We start from the raw sequence: 18212 nt of genomic DNA, 5'->3' as shown, positions 1-18212 counted from the left end.
ATGCATCCAGCAGAAAGTGGAGAAATAATTACTGAATTTGAAAATAAATTAACATTTAACTCGCCCTAAAGTACAGAAAGGAAATGAAAACCCATATGGTATCTGGAAAAATTGAAAGCAAACAGAACATAAGTAAACATTAGAAAGTACACAGTTTTGTGTGATCTAAAGAAGACTGACAATTTCCTTCTCTTTTTCTTTCAGAAACATATTCCTGGCATTTGAAAGGGATATAGGTTAACACCCACACTGACAGATTCTCAGCTCAGCCTCAAAGTGCACACCAGATTATTTCTGGGTTACTTCCTGGAGAAATGGGATAATAAAGATCCCACACAGTGCCCCGAACAGCAGTGTGACTAACCTGTAAGTTTTGAAGTTACATTTATCAGATAGAAACTCCAGAAATGGACCTAAGTGCCATAGGTAAACTAGAAATTAATTGAGTCTGCTTACAACTGAATTTAAAAAATAGCAACATATCTTACCAATTATTTGGAATGTCCAAACATTCAGATTTTCACCAAAATTATTCATTTTAGTCTAAATCTAAAAATTACTTTTACAGCTTTAAACACATATAATTCAGGTGGGGTTTGAAGATGTCCTTATTAAAATCAGTTCATCTGGTGCTTAGAACATTCAGATTTGATTGTTCTCAAGTGTAAGATTTGAAAAATTAGAAGAGACCTAAGGTAAATTTGAGTAAGCTAAGTGGTTTCTATAAGTTTGGGATACCTAAAACTGTCAACCTGAAACCTCCATACTTTATCTCAATTCAAAGCCACAAATCTTCAGCATCCCATTTCTGGAAAGGCCTCTGAAATGTAACTACAGGTACTCTGTCTTATGGATTGGATTCTGGACATTCTCTAAATCAGAAATGGGAAAGAGGATTCAATGCTTGAAACTCCAGATCAGAAATCTACATACTATTTTATAATACTTTATGTAAAAGATCTGCTAATGACAACATCTCAACTCAATTTTTGATTTTATCCATTCCCTTGAAAAAAGGCATGACAGACAAAGATGAAAGAATTCTACAATTATCCAGTGTTATGACTGAAAAAACAGATTCGCTAGTTCTGCTTTCAGAAAGAGAAGTTTCATTACATTTACAACAGTTACATCTTAATGTATATGTTCAAATTTGGGCTATATGCAAATGCACTATGAAAGAAAAACGGTATGCTTAATTAACCCACTGTTTAAAACAAGCACTAAGTTGCACAGAACTCAGAAAGCACTAATTTCATAAACAAAATTCATTCATTAGAGGATAAGGATAAGCACATGTGAATAGATAAAGGCAGAAATTCATATATGATATTATGGGCTTCTTAACTTTCAAGTAATCAGCTTTCAGCTAATTAATAATGCTTCCATTTTTATATTAACAAACATATTTGATCCAATTATAGAAAAATATATCAGAACACACAGTAAGAAAAACTATATTGGAAGTTGCTATTTATTACTCCTACCCTTCCTTATGACTTTGCTTAATTTTGTAGTCTTTTAGGATACTCCTTGAGAAAAGGGCAGTGAGATTATTGTTCTGTGTCACATTTGAAGACGCCAAAAAAAAAAAAACAAACCTCATTATTTACAAATAAGCAACATGTTAGTTTTCATTACTCAGTACTTCTAGTGAGTAAACATAGCGCAAACGAACCGTCAAATTGGTATAACTGAATCTCATACATCTATTAGAAAATGAAAAAGAGAACAGAACATGGCACACCTTATTTAGTATTTGAATATGTGTAATGTGAATACTGTTAGGTTTCCTGGATGAATCTTCATGCCCTGTGAAGAACAAGTGGCATTGAATTAATTTGCAGGCAAAATAAATGTTTATACAGTGGCCATGATTTGTATCTTATTGTTTGAATTATAGGCTATCACCTTCTCCCCTAAGATTAGCCTCTGAATCTAAAAATGAAGTTAAAAATATTTTTTTTACATTGCTGCTCACACCAGAGTCCCTGATCTGCACTCAGAGCTCTGTTAGGCTTGTGGTTACAAGGCAGCTCATTGATGTCTCAATAGCATTACCACAGTCTACTGCCTCCTGCCCTCACTCCCAAAATCACATGCATGAGTAACACAGGCAGAATAGGCACAAAGAAGCTGATTCTGATGGAACAAAAAACACAGACATCGTTTTCTTGCATTTTAAAATGAAACACAACTTCTATGATTAAGAAAGGTAGAATCAAGAGTCAAGCAACAGGTTTAATTAATGATACTGGCTCAAGAGGTGCTGCCTGCTAGAGGGTCAAAATTAAGAGAAAACACAGAAACTGCATATGTCAAAGAAGGACATGATTTTTCCCCTCAAAATGAAAACAGAAAAATGAAACTGAAACTTTTTTGTCTAACAGTTTAATAGTTCTAAAATTATTCTAATCCAATTATTTATTAGAATAGAGACTTTTCTTATAGTGCATATGCAGTCAGGTGACAATTTACACACTATGTTTCCAGCTTTGACAACAAAAGCAAGCTCAAACAATCACTAATCTGAAGGTTTTCCATTTTCAACAGAATCATTTGAGTAGCAAAAACTGCTAGAACTTCAGTAACATTTCTTATACAATGACCTGTTTTGCACTAGAAGGAACTGGAAAATTTATACATATAAACAATTATGTTCAAACACTGGTTTTCAGATGAAAAGAAAAAACCCAAAAAGCTTAAGGGACTAAACCTAATTAAGGAGCTGCTTAGTTTTCAACTGGCTAAAGTGAAAAATAGAAGTCATTATGTCTTTCATTATTGATTAAATCCTAAAGGATTTAAAAAATAATTTCAATTACTTGTCTTAAGCAATTAACACACATAAATGAAAATAAAAACTTGAAAATTTGAGCTAATGTAGTAGCATTAGAGTGCCTTCCACAACAAATTGTAGCACTAAGTTACAACAAAATCACCTTATCATTCAACTTCTTTCTCAGAATACTACATCATTTGAACTACATCTAAAATGCATATATTTGAGCACTAAAAATTCTGAAGTCTTTACTTGTTCATATATTTGACTAAAAACTATTCAGAAGTTTCCTTAAATCTATGCTAACACGTTGGACTTACTCTTAAAACAAACATTGTTCCAAATTTCTATTTTAAAATTCTTTTTAAAAACAAGAACTGTTCATTGAAAAGAAAAAAAAAATCTGCCTGTAGCTACTTCAAAACTGAACAGATATAAATTTCAATTCAGAGTTCATTATATATTTTTAAAATACATTAAATATTTCCCAATAAACAGCCTTGGCAAAAATATACTGAGCTCACCTAAGAAAAGCTACATAATCTCAGTATATGAAAACCCAAAATACCCAAAAAAACATACTTTATGCAGTGATACAAAACCAATGACCCTAAATTTGAAACAGTGTTACACAAATATTTAAGATGTATTGTTATTACAGAATATCTTATTTAATCACTCATGCCTATTAACTAATGTTTCAATCAAAGCTATATTTTGCTTTTCCATTAAGAATTACATTGAATAGTAAATACAACAATTTCCAGAAACTAATGCCAAATGTGAAGATCAGTTAATTAATTTTCTAATCATTCTCACTGCAGCAAATACTAAATGATAAATCTAACAGAAGGGCCAGCACTTCATGACGTAATTACAAATTTATTAATTTTTGCCTATCCCACCTCTTAGGAACAGTATAATTGCTTATCAATTTATTTATTATGTCCTTTAAATATTTTGTGGCATTTCAGCTTTCAAAATCTGTTTACTTTAAAGGTACTTTCCACTAGTTAGTGAAAAACAAATGAGTTATATCATTGCATTAATTTCTGTATGATTGATTTGATTTAAAAATCATCATAAATTAAGTATGAAAATGTATGAAAATTAAAAGTTAATCATCATTTCTCATAACTGAATTTCACTGTTCTTCAAGGACACACATCACTACTTGTTTGACTGATGAAAATAAGGCAAGAAAATTATTTTATGGCTGTAAAATGAAAGAAAGCTGTTAGATTCAAGATTCTACCATTTTTAACATATGCTTAAGTATGACAGAAATATTTTAAAAATATTTTTATATATACACTGGTTGTGTAAAAGATAAGAAATTTTAAAAAACAATACTAACAAATGGCCAATACACAGCTGTATCAGAGCTATAAATTAGACAGCCTGGATCTTCTGTGATTTTTACTGAGTTCACCAAGTCTGAAAGCAACTGAAAGCACAGCCTTCATGAGAAAAATAAAGGCTGTGGGAAGAGTAAAAGGAGCTTAAAAATTGATCAGAAGATACTAGCTAGGAAGTGGCTGAAATTGCAAAAAAGCAATAAAGAAATATAGACATAAACTGAAAAATCATGGGTCAAATAATAGAAAGTATAAGTAGGAACACTTCCTCATTGTAGATTTACAAAAATATGGTCCTACATTGATCTACGGTTGTTAGGTGGTGAAATCAGGGAAACAGAATGGTGAAGTTCATCCTTTTTCAACAAAATATTGAATTAAGAACTTTAAGTTACTGCATTTACATTGAGGCTTGCTTGTTTTGCTGATTAGGAAATGTTCTACTGAAATGAGTTTAAACCCCTTTAATATGACATGGCAGTGCATTACAGGAGACCAGAATAACCACTGTAACTGAAAACTGATCATAAATAAACAAATAAAGTAATTGCTTTTTACATCTAATTTCCAGTATGGGGTAAAAAACAAACTTAAGAATTCACGTCTGGCACGGAAAGTGGAGGCAATTATAACTCCTGCAAATTAAAAATCCATAATCATCTTCATCATTAAACTTAGTAGAAAATGTAGAAGAGAACAAAATATATTTTGGGTGCAATTTTCAGTACTAGCTCAATACGAGAAAATTCAGTGCTTTAACTCCACCTAACTTCTAGAATATTAAAGTTGACATTGTGAATGTAAACCACACCTATTAATTCATTATGCTTTACCTCTGCAAAGCATTCTCAATAAAGTATTAACTACATAAAATACTAATTTAGTGCATTCTATATTTTAATTCTTTCACCTAGTTCTGTTCATTCTATTAGTTTTGAACCACCTACCTCCTTAGCTGATACAGAGTACTTTGCCCAAACTAGAATTCCAAAGTGAATACATGACACCTAGAACTTTAAACTTAAGTAGTCTCATGTATAATATTATTTGCTACTCTAAAATATTCAAAAAATGGGACGTTCAAAGAAGGAGAGGCAAAAGCCCTGATTAATCATTTTGCAATACGGTACAATAAGGTCTGACTTAATAAAAGATGCTTACTTATTCTCTCCTCCTCTTAGAAAGAGTGTCTGTTTCTGATTTTGTATGTAAAAGTTTATTATTTTGTTTCTTCTTCATTAATATCAAAGTTCCTTATCTATATAATCTCAGCTCAATGTGAGAAAAATACTTACAGTAATAGGGCAACTATACAGATCCAAGTCTTTCTACTTGTGTGACAGTACAAGGTTTGTACTTAATACTGTGGGTACCCATTAAATCTTTTCTACCTTATATTATTTTCTTTCAGTTGTCCTAGACTTTATAAATGCGCTTTTAGTGTATTGACATTCTATTCTGGATACTTCAGTCTTGCCAGGGTGTCATATTGATTCTCTTTGCAATGGGTCATACATGTGACAACACATTACTAAAGGAAAAACCACAAAAACCCAATACCATAGACTCCATTCTCCACACTTCACAGCACAGGGCTCAGCTAAACTTGCCTTAGAACTCCTTATGATTTCTTTGCCCTTGAATGGAGCATTTGAAAGTAGACTATCACTCTGATGCACCTACAAGACACTGAACTCATTGGCATATAAGTTTGTCCTACAGTGACATTATGGTGCTTGTATCCCCAGTTGTCTGTCCTGTTTATGCTGGATATTATGTTCTGTGCTGTCAAGACTGGCTCTGAAAAGCCAAGTTTTGTTTTGTTATCAGCCCGCTCACTCCCCCAAGGTCTGCTGGACACAGATGGTGCAGTACATACCGCTGCTTCTGCTTTTGGCCTTTGGTCTTGCTCCTGCTTGTGCTTGGTTTTCTTTTGCTTTTTGCATGTTAGTTAGTTTAACTAGGCAGTGTGAATTTTCCCTAGACTTTCTTTCCTTTTTCTTGGAACCATTCGAACCTGCTCCAGACTGGCACCTGGAAAACACCAGGAGTTTGCACGCTGTGGCCTGCAGCAGCCATTCCCAGTGCTGGAGGGACAGATAACAAGAGTGACCAGGAGAGACTTTCTGAATTTGTCATCTCTTCAGAGTGGTGAAAGAGTTTTGTCATCCGGTGTTGGTTTTTTTCGTTTTTCGTTTGTTTGTTTTTTGTGCTGGGGAGTGCTTTGCTTGTTAAATAAACAAGGTTTATAAAGGTTTTTTCCCAGTTCTCCCCGAAGAAATTCTTCCCAAACTAGGTGGGGGGAGGGGCCATGGGGGTTTGTTTTCTGGGGGCTCCTTCCGCAGATTTTCTCCCAAATTTGCCCTAAACCAGGAAAAGGTTCCTCTGCAACTCAGGGACTCTGATATTATGCAGGGAATCACAGACTTTGTACACAGACAAACCAATCCACTTACAGTCTTGCACACGTGTGCAAATAATTCAAGTACCTAAGAACATTATCTTAGAATGGGCAAACAGTTCTGGTCATTGATAATCATGTTTTCTTTTCTCTTCACAAACTTCCAAACGTTTACATACTTCCTGACAATGGAGTAAACTAATGGCTTTTGTTACAAAGCCTAAATGCTTTAAGAAGAGGCATCATATGCTCCCTACATTTGCTATATATTATTGCCCTTAAGCAGATCATCTACTGAAAACAATTGTGAGGCAATGTAAGAGTTTATGGTTTGTTAGCAGAACTGTAAGATCTTTATGTGGTAAACATCAATGCACTCAGTGGGCAAGGAATTATTGCATGGTGTCACTTGTCCCAAAACACCTTTAGAATTTTGTAAGTAAAATAGCATACATAAATACAGATTGTGTTAAAACTGTATTAACAAAACAACTGAAAGTGTCTTTTCTGTCCTAAAAAAAATATTCTGTAACAACATCTTGGCTAAATAAGTGGCTTGGTATGAAAATAAACTGCAAAAAATGTTTAGGAAGTCTAAACATTCAGGAACTAATTTCTATCATTCTCAAAGGAAAGTATCTTGCCTAGTCTCATCTATTCCACATAACTGTGGCACACTAAGGAATATAAAATTTTTGCATGTATCAATTATGTTCTACATAACTCCCTGAACAGTATTTAAAAGACAAAGAAATGAAAACAATATTCCACTTGCTGACAACAGAAAATCTCACCAATACAGCTTTAGAAAGATCATCATTTTTAAAAACCATAAATACTCCTTTCCCACAGGTGTAGATCATTGAAGAAAATGTTCCAGCTACAGAAGTCTATTATTTTGGTTGATATCTTGAGGGAGAAAAAAAGAAACAGTAAAACAAAAAAAGCCTAAACCCTCTTATTCATTGAACTGTTTGTATGGAATGGAGAAATGCATAAACAACAATAAAAGAATAGCCAAAACCATCCAAGCTAAATTCCCACATATATCTCTAGAGAAAATGAATGCCTGTGAAGGGGTTAAACATTTTTTTAAAGGACTTCTCACTATGAATAAGAGTCGAGCTCTCAAAAATAAGACACTATTACCCTTCATGCTCACTTTCTGTAAAATGGTTACATACTCCTGAAAGTTGTTGACCTGGGAGACTAAACATTTTGTCCAGCTATGGAGAAAAATAGAAAAGTCTTCAAAGGAAAAACTATAAAGTTTTCTGATACCATTATACATTTCAAACAAGCTCCCACACAACTTCTTATGATCTATTAAAATAAGTGGAGATACCTGAGAACATAAAATACGAGTCCCACACTAAACAAAGATGTATCATACACACAGACATTTATATAAAATTTCAATATATCAATCTCAGGAAGTTCAACACTTCATGCAGCAGACAAAGGTATTGGCTCCTAGTATTCCTCCTGAAAGTGGAATACTCTTTCATCTTGCAAAGAAATGGAATAAAGAATGCTTGTTTAAATATTCTCTGGTAAGTGTTTAAGATTCTTTATGTAGCAGAGGAAAATCAGGAATTCTGCATAGATCTTTTCTACTAGATAAATAGGAACAACAGCTCTTGGCAAAACAGACATAAAAAGAAAATATACAAAAAAATGGAGACAGGAACAGATAATATGGGAAGAATACAGAAGCATTGCTCAATCATCCAGGGATGAGGTTAGGAAAGTCAAAGCCAAAATGGAGTTGATTCCAGCCAAGGATGTCAAAGACAATGGAAAGGATTTCTCTAAGTACATAGAAAACAAAAGAAAGGGTAAAAAATATTTAAGCCTTCTGCTGTATCAAGCAGAGGACACAGAACATGAAAGAGGATTAGTTACTGAATGATGTCTGCTGCTCAGTTTCCATGAGGAGGCCTTGATGAATCCCAGCTCTGGGAGACCAGAGGAAATGTCTGGAGCAAAGAAGACGTACCTATGGTTGAAGCTTCTTAAAAGTATGAAAACAAACTAAACACAACTAAATATAGGGGCATTGACTCTCAATGTAGTAGGACACACTTAGTACTCAGGAAGCTGGCAAACAGAACTCTAAAGTCACTCTCAGTAACTTCTCAACAATCATAGCAACAGTGAGAAATGTCTAAGAACTAAGGAAAAGCAAATGTCACTATCTCATAGAAGGATAGGAGAGGTGAACCAGGGAGCTGCAGGCTGGTCAGCCTCACCTTAATCCATGAGAAGGCAATGCATCAGCTAATTCTGGAAACCACTAGCAGGCATAGGAAGGACAGAAAGATCATCAAGCACAGTTAGCATAGATTCATCAGGGGAAAGTCATGCTTGACCAAGATTATCACTGTCTATGAAGAAATGACTGGCTTGGTAGATGAGGAGAAAGCAGCAGATATTGTCTAGCCTTGACTTCTCTAAGGCTTTCAACAATACCTTCTGTAGGATCCTCAATAGAGAGGCTGGTGAAGCACAGGCTAGATGAGCAGACAGTGGAATGGACTGAAAAGTGACAGAAACACCATGTCCAGGGAGTGACAGTAATTGGCACGAATTCCACTAACAGTGTACTCCATGGGCCAATACTGTGTCTTGTTTCACATCTTCACTAATGCTCTGGATGATGAAATCCCATGAAGGAGAACAGCACCTCTCTCTCCACTTCACCTCCCCAGGAAGCTGCAGAGAGCAGTGAGGTCACTCCTCAGCCTCCTTTTCTCCAAAACTGACAAATCCAGACTTTCCAGATGCACTGGACAGCCCTTAGAGCCCTTCCACCAGTTCTGGGTGCATCCCAGAGCCTTCACATCCTTCCTAAAGTGTGAGGCCCAGAACCACTCTCAGTGCTTCAGGTGAGGCCTCAGCAACACTGAGCACAGTGGGATAATTGCCTCTGTTCAGTGGCTGAAAAAAATCAAAAATGCACATAGGTCTCAATTTTCTTTAGCCACCATTCCAAATTTATCCAACAAGCTTTGCTTTTCTTATTTGCTTCTTTTCACAGTATCAGACACAGAAAGAAGACATAAAGAGAAATTATATATTGGAAACTGCAGTTATCAACAAACATGTTCCTTTTCTGCTTTGCATGCAAGTTTCACTATAGATGATCAATTAATGACAGAATCAAACTCAGATTATGGAGTGAAGAGGAATAAGGGGACTGTTTTGCCAAACATGGCATCTGTTTAAAATCCCTCTATGCTGAAAAAGTATTTAAAGCATACATGGAGTTCCAGTTAATCATTCTGCAATGTCCAGATTAAAGGACTTCCCAAAAGTCCTTTAAATTCATGTAGGCTTCAGTGAAGCCAGCAGGACTTAATGTTTTGCAGTACATTGAAATAGTAAAATAGAAATAAATTTGCCTTAGCAAAATCTGGTGTTTCTCTCTAACATTTTTTGTGGCAACATGTAGTAGAAAATTTCCAGAAAGATTTGCTGATATGCAGCTCAAAAATGCTGGACATTTACAGCCAAACTAGCTTTGTCCCTGCTTTATTATAAAAACAGAAGAACTGCAAAATAAATGGATAATTTAAAGGGCTAGCACTGATATTAGTTTGTCACCTAAACATAACTTGCTCTAAAGAAAAAAAAAGAAAAATATTCTGATGGTTGACCTCCCTCATAAAATTTCACATGGAACAGAAGTCTTTTAAAAAGAACAGCTGAAAGTCATAAGTTCCATAGTACCATTTTATTCCAATGCACTTTTAAAATTTAATGAGATGTTGACTTCTTGTATCACTTTTTAAAAGAAGCAACAGGGAGACACTTTAGTACGCAGCTGATGATGATTCCAGCAACAGGCTTCAGAATATGAAGTTATATATTCAGAAAAAACACTTTTCCAGTATATATTATTTAAGGGACAAAACATAGCAAGATTATTTACACAAAATGTATAATCAAATAACTGCTGCATCCATGTTTAATTAATATGTTTTAAAAGAAAATATTTCCTTTCTGATAACTTACAAGAGTTTTCCTGGATTGATTATATTCTTCTTTATTATAAAACTAAAAGCTATTTTGAAAGAATACACTTACTCATAAAAAGAAATAGGAAGGCAGGACTTATTTTCCTTTACATAACATCTATCATGTGATATTTGCTGTGTGATAAATACTTTAACTGTGAACCAGATTTGTGACCAGTTAGAATCCACTTAGGTATTGATCCATGTGAAATTTATCAGTTTTCAGTGGAACACCACAGAGATGTTGCCATCTGATGCTGGAAAAAACATGAGCTGGAAGAATTTTAATAGCTAGTAGCAAAACCTATCATGCATTACAAGACTGCCTGACAACCACAGACATGCAAGCCTTTTGTTTTCCAATATATGCAACTTGAGGCACAACCCAATTTCCAAAAAAAAAAAACCAGAGTGGGATAACATCACAGAAGCTGATAAATTTTGAAGTAAATAAGCCTTTGTCAAAGAGTCGAAAGAAAAATTTAATCAGAGTATTTGATTTCCTTTGGTGAAGGAAATTACCTATTCCAATTAGTGCGTTTAGTCACCTGTGCCAAAAGAAAGACTACATCCATTGAGTTGCTACTCCTCCCTTTAATGACTCTCCACAGTTTTGATCAATATTGCTTTGGAGTAGTCCATTTTTACTAGTAGAGAAGATGATACCTTTTGTCCTGTGTTTTAACTTAGCACATACTGAAAAAGATTACTAGAATAGAATATTTTGTAACAATTTAGTCAACCTGCAGAATTCCAGGCTCTACCATTCTTCTTGTTTCTCAAGATTAACCAAGCATAGAGACTGACTTTGGTTGAAAAACTCAGAATTATGGAATAAGTAGCAATTTTTTTCAAAACTAGCAATAATGCTACCGCACTGTGAGAAGCAGGCATTCAGACCTGAAAATGAAGAAGTTCAGTGAGTTTCCAACTAACACACAGCCTTCACTCATTCTAGAAGCAAGACTTCAAAGAATGGGACTCAGTTGTGGTACTGGCAATCTAAACAAGCATTACATTGTTGTAGCTTACACAAAGCTTGGGCCATGACTGTTCTGACAAGAACATTACTCACTCAAGTTAAATTAGGTACTGTAACTCTTTAAGAAATCCTTTAAAGAAAACTAAGATTCCAACACTGCTTTTTCCATGCATAGCTTTTTCAAGTGATCAAAGTTACCACACAGCCTTCATCAAATTTGTTGAGAAATTTTAAGATAGTGTTAGATCTATGAAATGATACACAGTCCCCAAAAGCACCAAAATGTCTATCATGCCTGTTTAAGTAGTCTGACTAGCAAGACAGTGAAAAGAATCAGGTGCCCATGCACATGGATGATCATTTTTTCATATAATTTGGTCAAAGTCACAAACAAATGAACCAACAAAGTCATAAATATATCCTAAAATACTAGTCAGTATTGTGTGGACTAATATAAATTTCCTCTGTACTAGCCACTAACAATCAGTACTTTTAACCATATTTGCTAATTCCTCTTTCCAAATGTCTAAGTTCAGGTTTGCTGGAAGAGGTTCGTCAAATTCACAAGAACACTAATGCAACCTAAACAGAAACCTGATCATGCCCCATACTCACTATGCAACTGACCAAGTTAGCACCACTGGGACAGCTATCAATGGTTAGAAGATCTGCAACATCAAGATACCCTGGTGACTTTTCCCAAAAAGCAAGTAATAGAAAACATACAGCGATACAGGTGATTGAGTGGAACAATAAAAAAAGATTAAGCAAAGAGGACAGAGCTGTACTATTTTTTAATTGTAGAAGTTACAGAATGTGGTTTGAAGACGAGTGCCATGGAGAAAGATAAAGAGAACATTAGACAAGGGAAGAATTCTTTGTGTGAAAAATTGCAGTAAAGTATACAAACAAAACCCTGATTCCAGTATGTGAATGTTGATCAAACTAGAGAAGCTTATTTAAATTACTATTCAACAAAATCTCTTCATCTCAAAACACTAAACAGCCATGAAATATCCAAAGAGCAGAAACCTCTGAGGTTAACATAACAGCAGAGAACTTTATAGGGCATCTCCATGCACCTAATTTAAAAGAAAAGTAGCAAAAAACACTAGTGTTGTGAGGCAGGAGAGAAAAGATGTGAGCAGCAACAGGATAAGCATAAGAAAAGCCATCATAACATGAGATGTCAAAAGGTCAATTAAAAATGCAGAAAAGATGACAGGAAAGCTCATACCCTGCAGCTAATACAAGAGTAGCATGAGTCAAAACCACAGCTTTGGGAAGGTACGGACACCACACAATTTCCTAAGTAAGCATAAAAATATTTGGTGCAATGAACTATATATCAATGAAGAAATCTCTCTCTTGTTTCCAAAGAAACTGTGAATATGGGAAGGCACCTTAGGGCATAATTGCTTGGTTTTTGGTTTTTTTTTGGTGTATATGTGTTGTATGTATTCCTGGAAAGACATAATTCAGGGCAAATGTCACATAAAAATGATGAACTGTATGGTAGCTCTGCAAAACACTTCTTGCTGTGCTTGAGCCATTTATAAGTTGCACTGATGGGTCTTATTTTGACCTCTACCAGTGCTGATCTTCACTGGGAGAGCAGCATGGGAACAGTAGAGGAAGAATTTACCAAGACATATGAATTCCAATTATAAAAAGCATGAAGAAAAGATAAACGGCAAAATCTACTTAATCTAGACTAAGTGCATTAATATTAGAGTTAAAAAACTGGAAGAGGGACTAACATAAGGCAATTATTAGACCCTTATAATGCTTACAACGCCTTGTGGAGGCAGCAGATGAATATGCTTAATGTGCTAACATCGGTAAATAACCTGTTCTGTTCCTCTCCTTTTTTTTCTAATGCCTGTGCCTCAAGACATTTACAACCTAATTATGCAGCTGGGCCTACAGGCCTCCTCTCTCTCTCTCTCTCTCTCTCATTCCCTCTTTTCCTATCATTCTATGTCGGTAATGGCAGGAAAGAGAGAAGAAAATTCAGCTTAAGAGTTGATATGCAGATAATTCTCTATTTTCAAAAACACCAATTTGAAATAAGATTTTAGCAAACCCTATCTAATCATATAGCAAGGAAAGTTAAACCAAAACTTTTTTCACAGAAACCTTAAAGACAGCAGCAGAGATACAGACATAGAACGGTTAACAATACTAGGTGTAGCAGTGCTACTAGCACCACTCCAACAAGAACACCAGGATACTAGCACTGGACATAATCACTTTGTCTGGCTTTCTAGAAAAACCTCAGAACAGATTCATTCAGTATTCCCTGAAATCATGTATAATTTCTGGTTTGTCACATGGATTGCCAAACCGGGCTGTCACCAGGGCCCAGCTTGCCTCCCTTACTCCTTCAAAAGAGGCCACAGAAGAGCAGATTTCATTAATCTGAGCTCCCCCTGCTGCTGCCTGTCCGCACAAAGCCTGTCTGCAGGGTTGCCTGCAGTTCTGGCACCGCTCAGGCCAGCACAGCTGGTCTGCAGCTGGCAGATCCAGAAAGCAGTTCAGAGCACACGCATTTGGCAGCATTGCCCTATCTTTGCAGATAATTTTAAAATCACTGAATAAAAAAGCTCAGATTTCTCTGGGTACAACTGCTGGCAGTTCCTCTAGGTTTTTACAGGTTTTGGTGTAGCTGTGAGGTACTGAAATGTTGAAACACACAATGAATATATATTTCAGACCAAATATATCTAATTATGCATCTAGCAGGTGTCCATTTTGTGTGCACAGACTTTTCCCCTGAAAATACCTTATTGCAGATAAAAATGTGTGTGTGGGTGAATCTTTTGCAAGATTGCAGGATGAACTTTTCATCCTTAATTGTACATGTTAATCTGAGCCAAAAAAGTCAGCAACTCAGTACTGTGAGAATAGACGAAAGTTCAGAATGCCTCTACAGAGACTCTTCTAATTTGGCATGTCCCATTTCCCTGTCTGAATATAAAATAAGATGAATGTTATCTTACTAAAAGTTTCTTGGAAAGGTAAAGGGGTGTCAGTCTAAACTACGAAAGGTAAAATAACACTGCATAAGAAACAATGAGAGGGAAGAAACAATGTGCTCCAGATCCTTTAAGTATCTGTATCTATTTAATGTCCTAAGGGGCCTTGGAAACCTACTTAAAATCTCTAAATGCTCTACTATCAGACTCTTCTCCAAGTATTTCCAGCTTGTAGTCAAAAACAGTCTTAACAAAGTTCTAAGTAGTTGTACTTAGAAACTTGTTATTTTCTCTTTATTTCACTTGGTACGTTCTCAGGAATATGTTTACAAATGAAACATTTGCCTAGAATCAAATTGTGTTGTGACTGTATGATCCTTACAAAGCAGAATTAACATCACCATCTCATGGTAAGATAATAGAACATCTACAATATTATTAATCATAAATATTTCTATTTATTTTTTTATTTCTTGACAATTGTACTTTTCTTACAAGCTATATCACAACTTCATGGGCAAACCTAGAAGCTATAATGTAATCGCAACTACTTTGTAATCAATGCTTCTTTCCCTCTCTTTTCTGGAAATTTTCCCTCCTACTTTATTAGAGGTTTTTAATGAGCTAAATCTGTATTCATATCCAGAATTATAAGCAAGTTGTGTTTTAAAGTTCCAAATGCTCTGCATCTTTTCTGCAAGTCTATTTAAAGACCATCAAGAGACAATCTGGGTCCACAAAACACTGGGCAAGTATTTCTTAAAATGTCTATTTGTTATAATCTGTTGACTCTTTTTGCCTTGCCATTTAATAGCTAATTAACTGTATGTTAACTGCAGTTACTGCTTCTTTAAAAATTGAAAAAGACAAACCTCAACGAGAAGCTATACATCAGTAGTTTCATTTTAGTTTGCTGTATTTTAAATAATAAAAAATGAGACAGCATGATGGCAAAATGAAACATATGTAGACAGCCTACATTAGTACACAGTACTCTGTACAGAAAATACAATATTAAACAAAAAATTGATACTTATCTTTCATTCAAGAAACACTAAGACCAAGGTAAAATATAATTTGGAGGGTTCTTTGAAATTAGTTAAGTGTCACATATTTCTGGGCCACTTTTTTTCCATACAGCAACTTAGAAACTTTTTGGCTTTGTTACACTGAGAGGCAGCAGTAAAACTTCCAACATGTGCTTCCAAGTAAATTGCTGAATTTCATCAGGTTTCATTAAAAGTTCAGCTCACATGAGCAGATACACCTTGGCAGGCACATGTTCCACTACTGGGAAGCCTGAAGCTACTGAGGTGCTACTGGCCAAAATCCAGTCCAGCAGTATCTCAGGTGAAAAAGGCCCTGAAAAACCCACACTCTGGTGGCATCACAGCTCCGAGAAGCACCTGCTGAAGAAAATGTACCAACAGCAGCATGGCTTAACTGCATCTATAAAAGTCAGGTGTCTATAATCCTTTGAGCTATGATTTTATTGTGATTATACACATTTTAGGGTGACAGCTGGCATTTTGCACTAGCTCCAGTCATTTTTTGACCAGCATTATGAAATAAAAACAAATATTTGCCCAGCAAATATCTGCTAACTGTATAACAGATAACTCTAAGATTCCAATGTTTGAATGAAACCTAAATTTATAAATATTAGATAAACACTACTTTTTAAAAAAGGTTTTGAAAAGTAATACAAAGAAAATTACTTCTGAAGAAAACTATCTCCTTTCCAATGCCATTTGGCACTGAGAGTTACAGAGATAACCCAGTGAGAACGAATGCTAACAAATCCGAATTTTTGATGTTATTATAGGGTTGATAAATTAGGACATGAGTGAACTGGGAACACAGAAGTAACATAATGCAGATCTTATGAGAACTGGGAAAGTGTGTGGCCATAAGATTCAGGCCCTGAAGAAGCACATATGTCTGGATCGTGTAGAACCAACATGCATCTTCCTTTGTCATCACAGATTAAAATTCAATATGCTTAACTGGGTTTTAATGGGCTCACAAGCATTGTAACTTTTATCACTATAAATATTAGCACAGATATTCCACAACCACTTCCTTGTCATTGTAAAGAAGTTTTATCCTGGAATAAAGCCTTGTGAAGTGCTTAAATTAACATTAGCGATCCTCTTTCTTAAATCAGTTCAGCAATGAAATAGAAGTTGATTTTTACATACTCCTCACAACATAATTTTCATTCAAATCCATTTTTTCAAAGATGAAATACTGCAGAAAAAAAGAGATTTCACTTCTTCCACTCTACCGATTTAAGAGTCAGTTCAACAAAGTATTTCAGCATATGCTCAAATTAATCACTTGAATATATCCAAATGAGAGTAGCAACCAAATAAAGCACAGGATTATTCATGTACTTATTTTAAAGCACTTTTCTGACTTGCAGTCACAAACAAGCAGAAAAAACAAGATTGTTACGTCAGATGAGGGAGTTAAAGCTTCTATCAGGTTTCTAGCAGTATTAGAATATCTAATTGAATAGATGTCCCTATTATGACAATCTTCCAGAAACCATAAAGTTCTTGGCTTCTCACCTTTCCATTAAGCAAGTGACCCCTAATGTTCTTATTTTTTCACACTCTCTACAATGATTATCCATGGTGCTACCTAATGGAAGTATAAATCTCTCACATGCAGCATCTTCAGACTAACAATAACAAGCAGTACAGGAGTATCTTGCTAAAGGTTGCTTGGAAAGTGAATTTATAGTAACAGGACCAATTTATTCTCGAGCCTAAACACAAAGCCATAAACCCAATGAAACTTTGGTATACTTTCCTTCTGTGGTAGATAAAGGTTCCTCTTAGCAATACATGGCAACACTATTTATAGTAAAGCAATAGTAGACCAATAGCAGGAGGCAGCTTCTTGTCTTGCTTGTCAAAGAACTATCAGGTTCTTCTGCTCAAACATGATTCATCACCTTCACTTTTGGGATTCAGGATAAACCTCTCCTCAGCTTTTGTGCTCAAAAGACTTTTTTCCACTTTGACTATGCAGAGGGCATGAACAGATGACTGCTGTTAGTACAGTAATAATAAGCTAATTGAGGGGCATACTACCCTGTCACCAGCCCATAGCCACCCAAGGCAAAACAAGATTGCCAAATACTCCATGAGCACTGGAACAATGAACCTTTTCTCTTCTGTACCACTTTGTACATGATCAGCATACAGATTTCAATGATTGAAGCTGTGACTGCTATCGAATGACAGATAACAACTATGGGACAGCAAATTACTGAATATCTAGTTCCTTCCTAGACATTTTAACAATCTCGTTTTAGTAATCTGATACTACATTTGGATATTACAATGCATAGATCTGTATCAGAGGATATAACATATTCACAGAAAGGTAACAGAAAGTTGTATAGTTTTCTACTTATATGTATTATGTTTTGTTTTGGGGTTTGGTTGTTACTGTTTTGGGCTTCTTTAATTATTGTGCAACTCCAATTAAATTTAAAAACTAACTACAATTTACTGGAAAACCCAAACCAAACTAAGGGAAATGTAGCCCTAAACAATTTCTATATATATTAATTTCCAAATATAGAGCAAGCAATACATAAACAGAAAATAAGTACTATAAAAATGCAGGCAAAGAAGACATCATACTTGCCATATCAATATCAACTCCTATTCCAGAGT

At 35.1% G+C, this 18212-nt stretch overlaps 1 protein-coding gene across 2 annotated transcripts in view; it reads right to left on the bottom strand.

The window, feature by feature from the left end:
- The window catches only part of FBXL17 (F-box and leucine rich repeat protein 17), a 274595-nt gene that overhangs the window by 135849 nt on the left and 120534 nt on the right, over nucleotides 1-18212 (bottom strand). Inside the window, exon 7 of one of the 2 annotated variants that reach the window (XM_085566318.1) lies at nucleotides 1763-1812. The exons of the other annotated variant lie outside the window; for it this stretch is intronic. Within the exon in view, the coding sequence (XP_085422444.1) occupies nucleotides 1806-1812 (7 nt within the window). The 3' untranslated portion in view covers nucleotides 1763-1805. Of the gene's footprint in view, nucleotides 1-1762; nucleotides 1813-18212 lie in introns of those variants that run through there. 2 annotated transcript variants of the gene reach the window in all.

This window comes from Lonchura striata, chromosome Z (genome assembly GCF_050655825.1).
Source record: "Lonchura striata isolate lonStrDom1 chromosome Z, ASM5065582v1, whole genome shotgun sequence".
In the NCBI taxonomy this organism is placed as follows: domain Eukaryota; kingdom Metazoa; phylum Chordata; class Aves; order Passeriformes; family Estrildidae; genus Lonchura; species Lonchura striata.
Note: the sequence above shows the minus strand (reverse complement) of the source record. Positions and strands in the feature narration are given on the sequence as shown.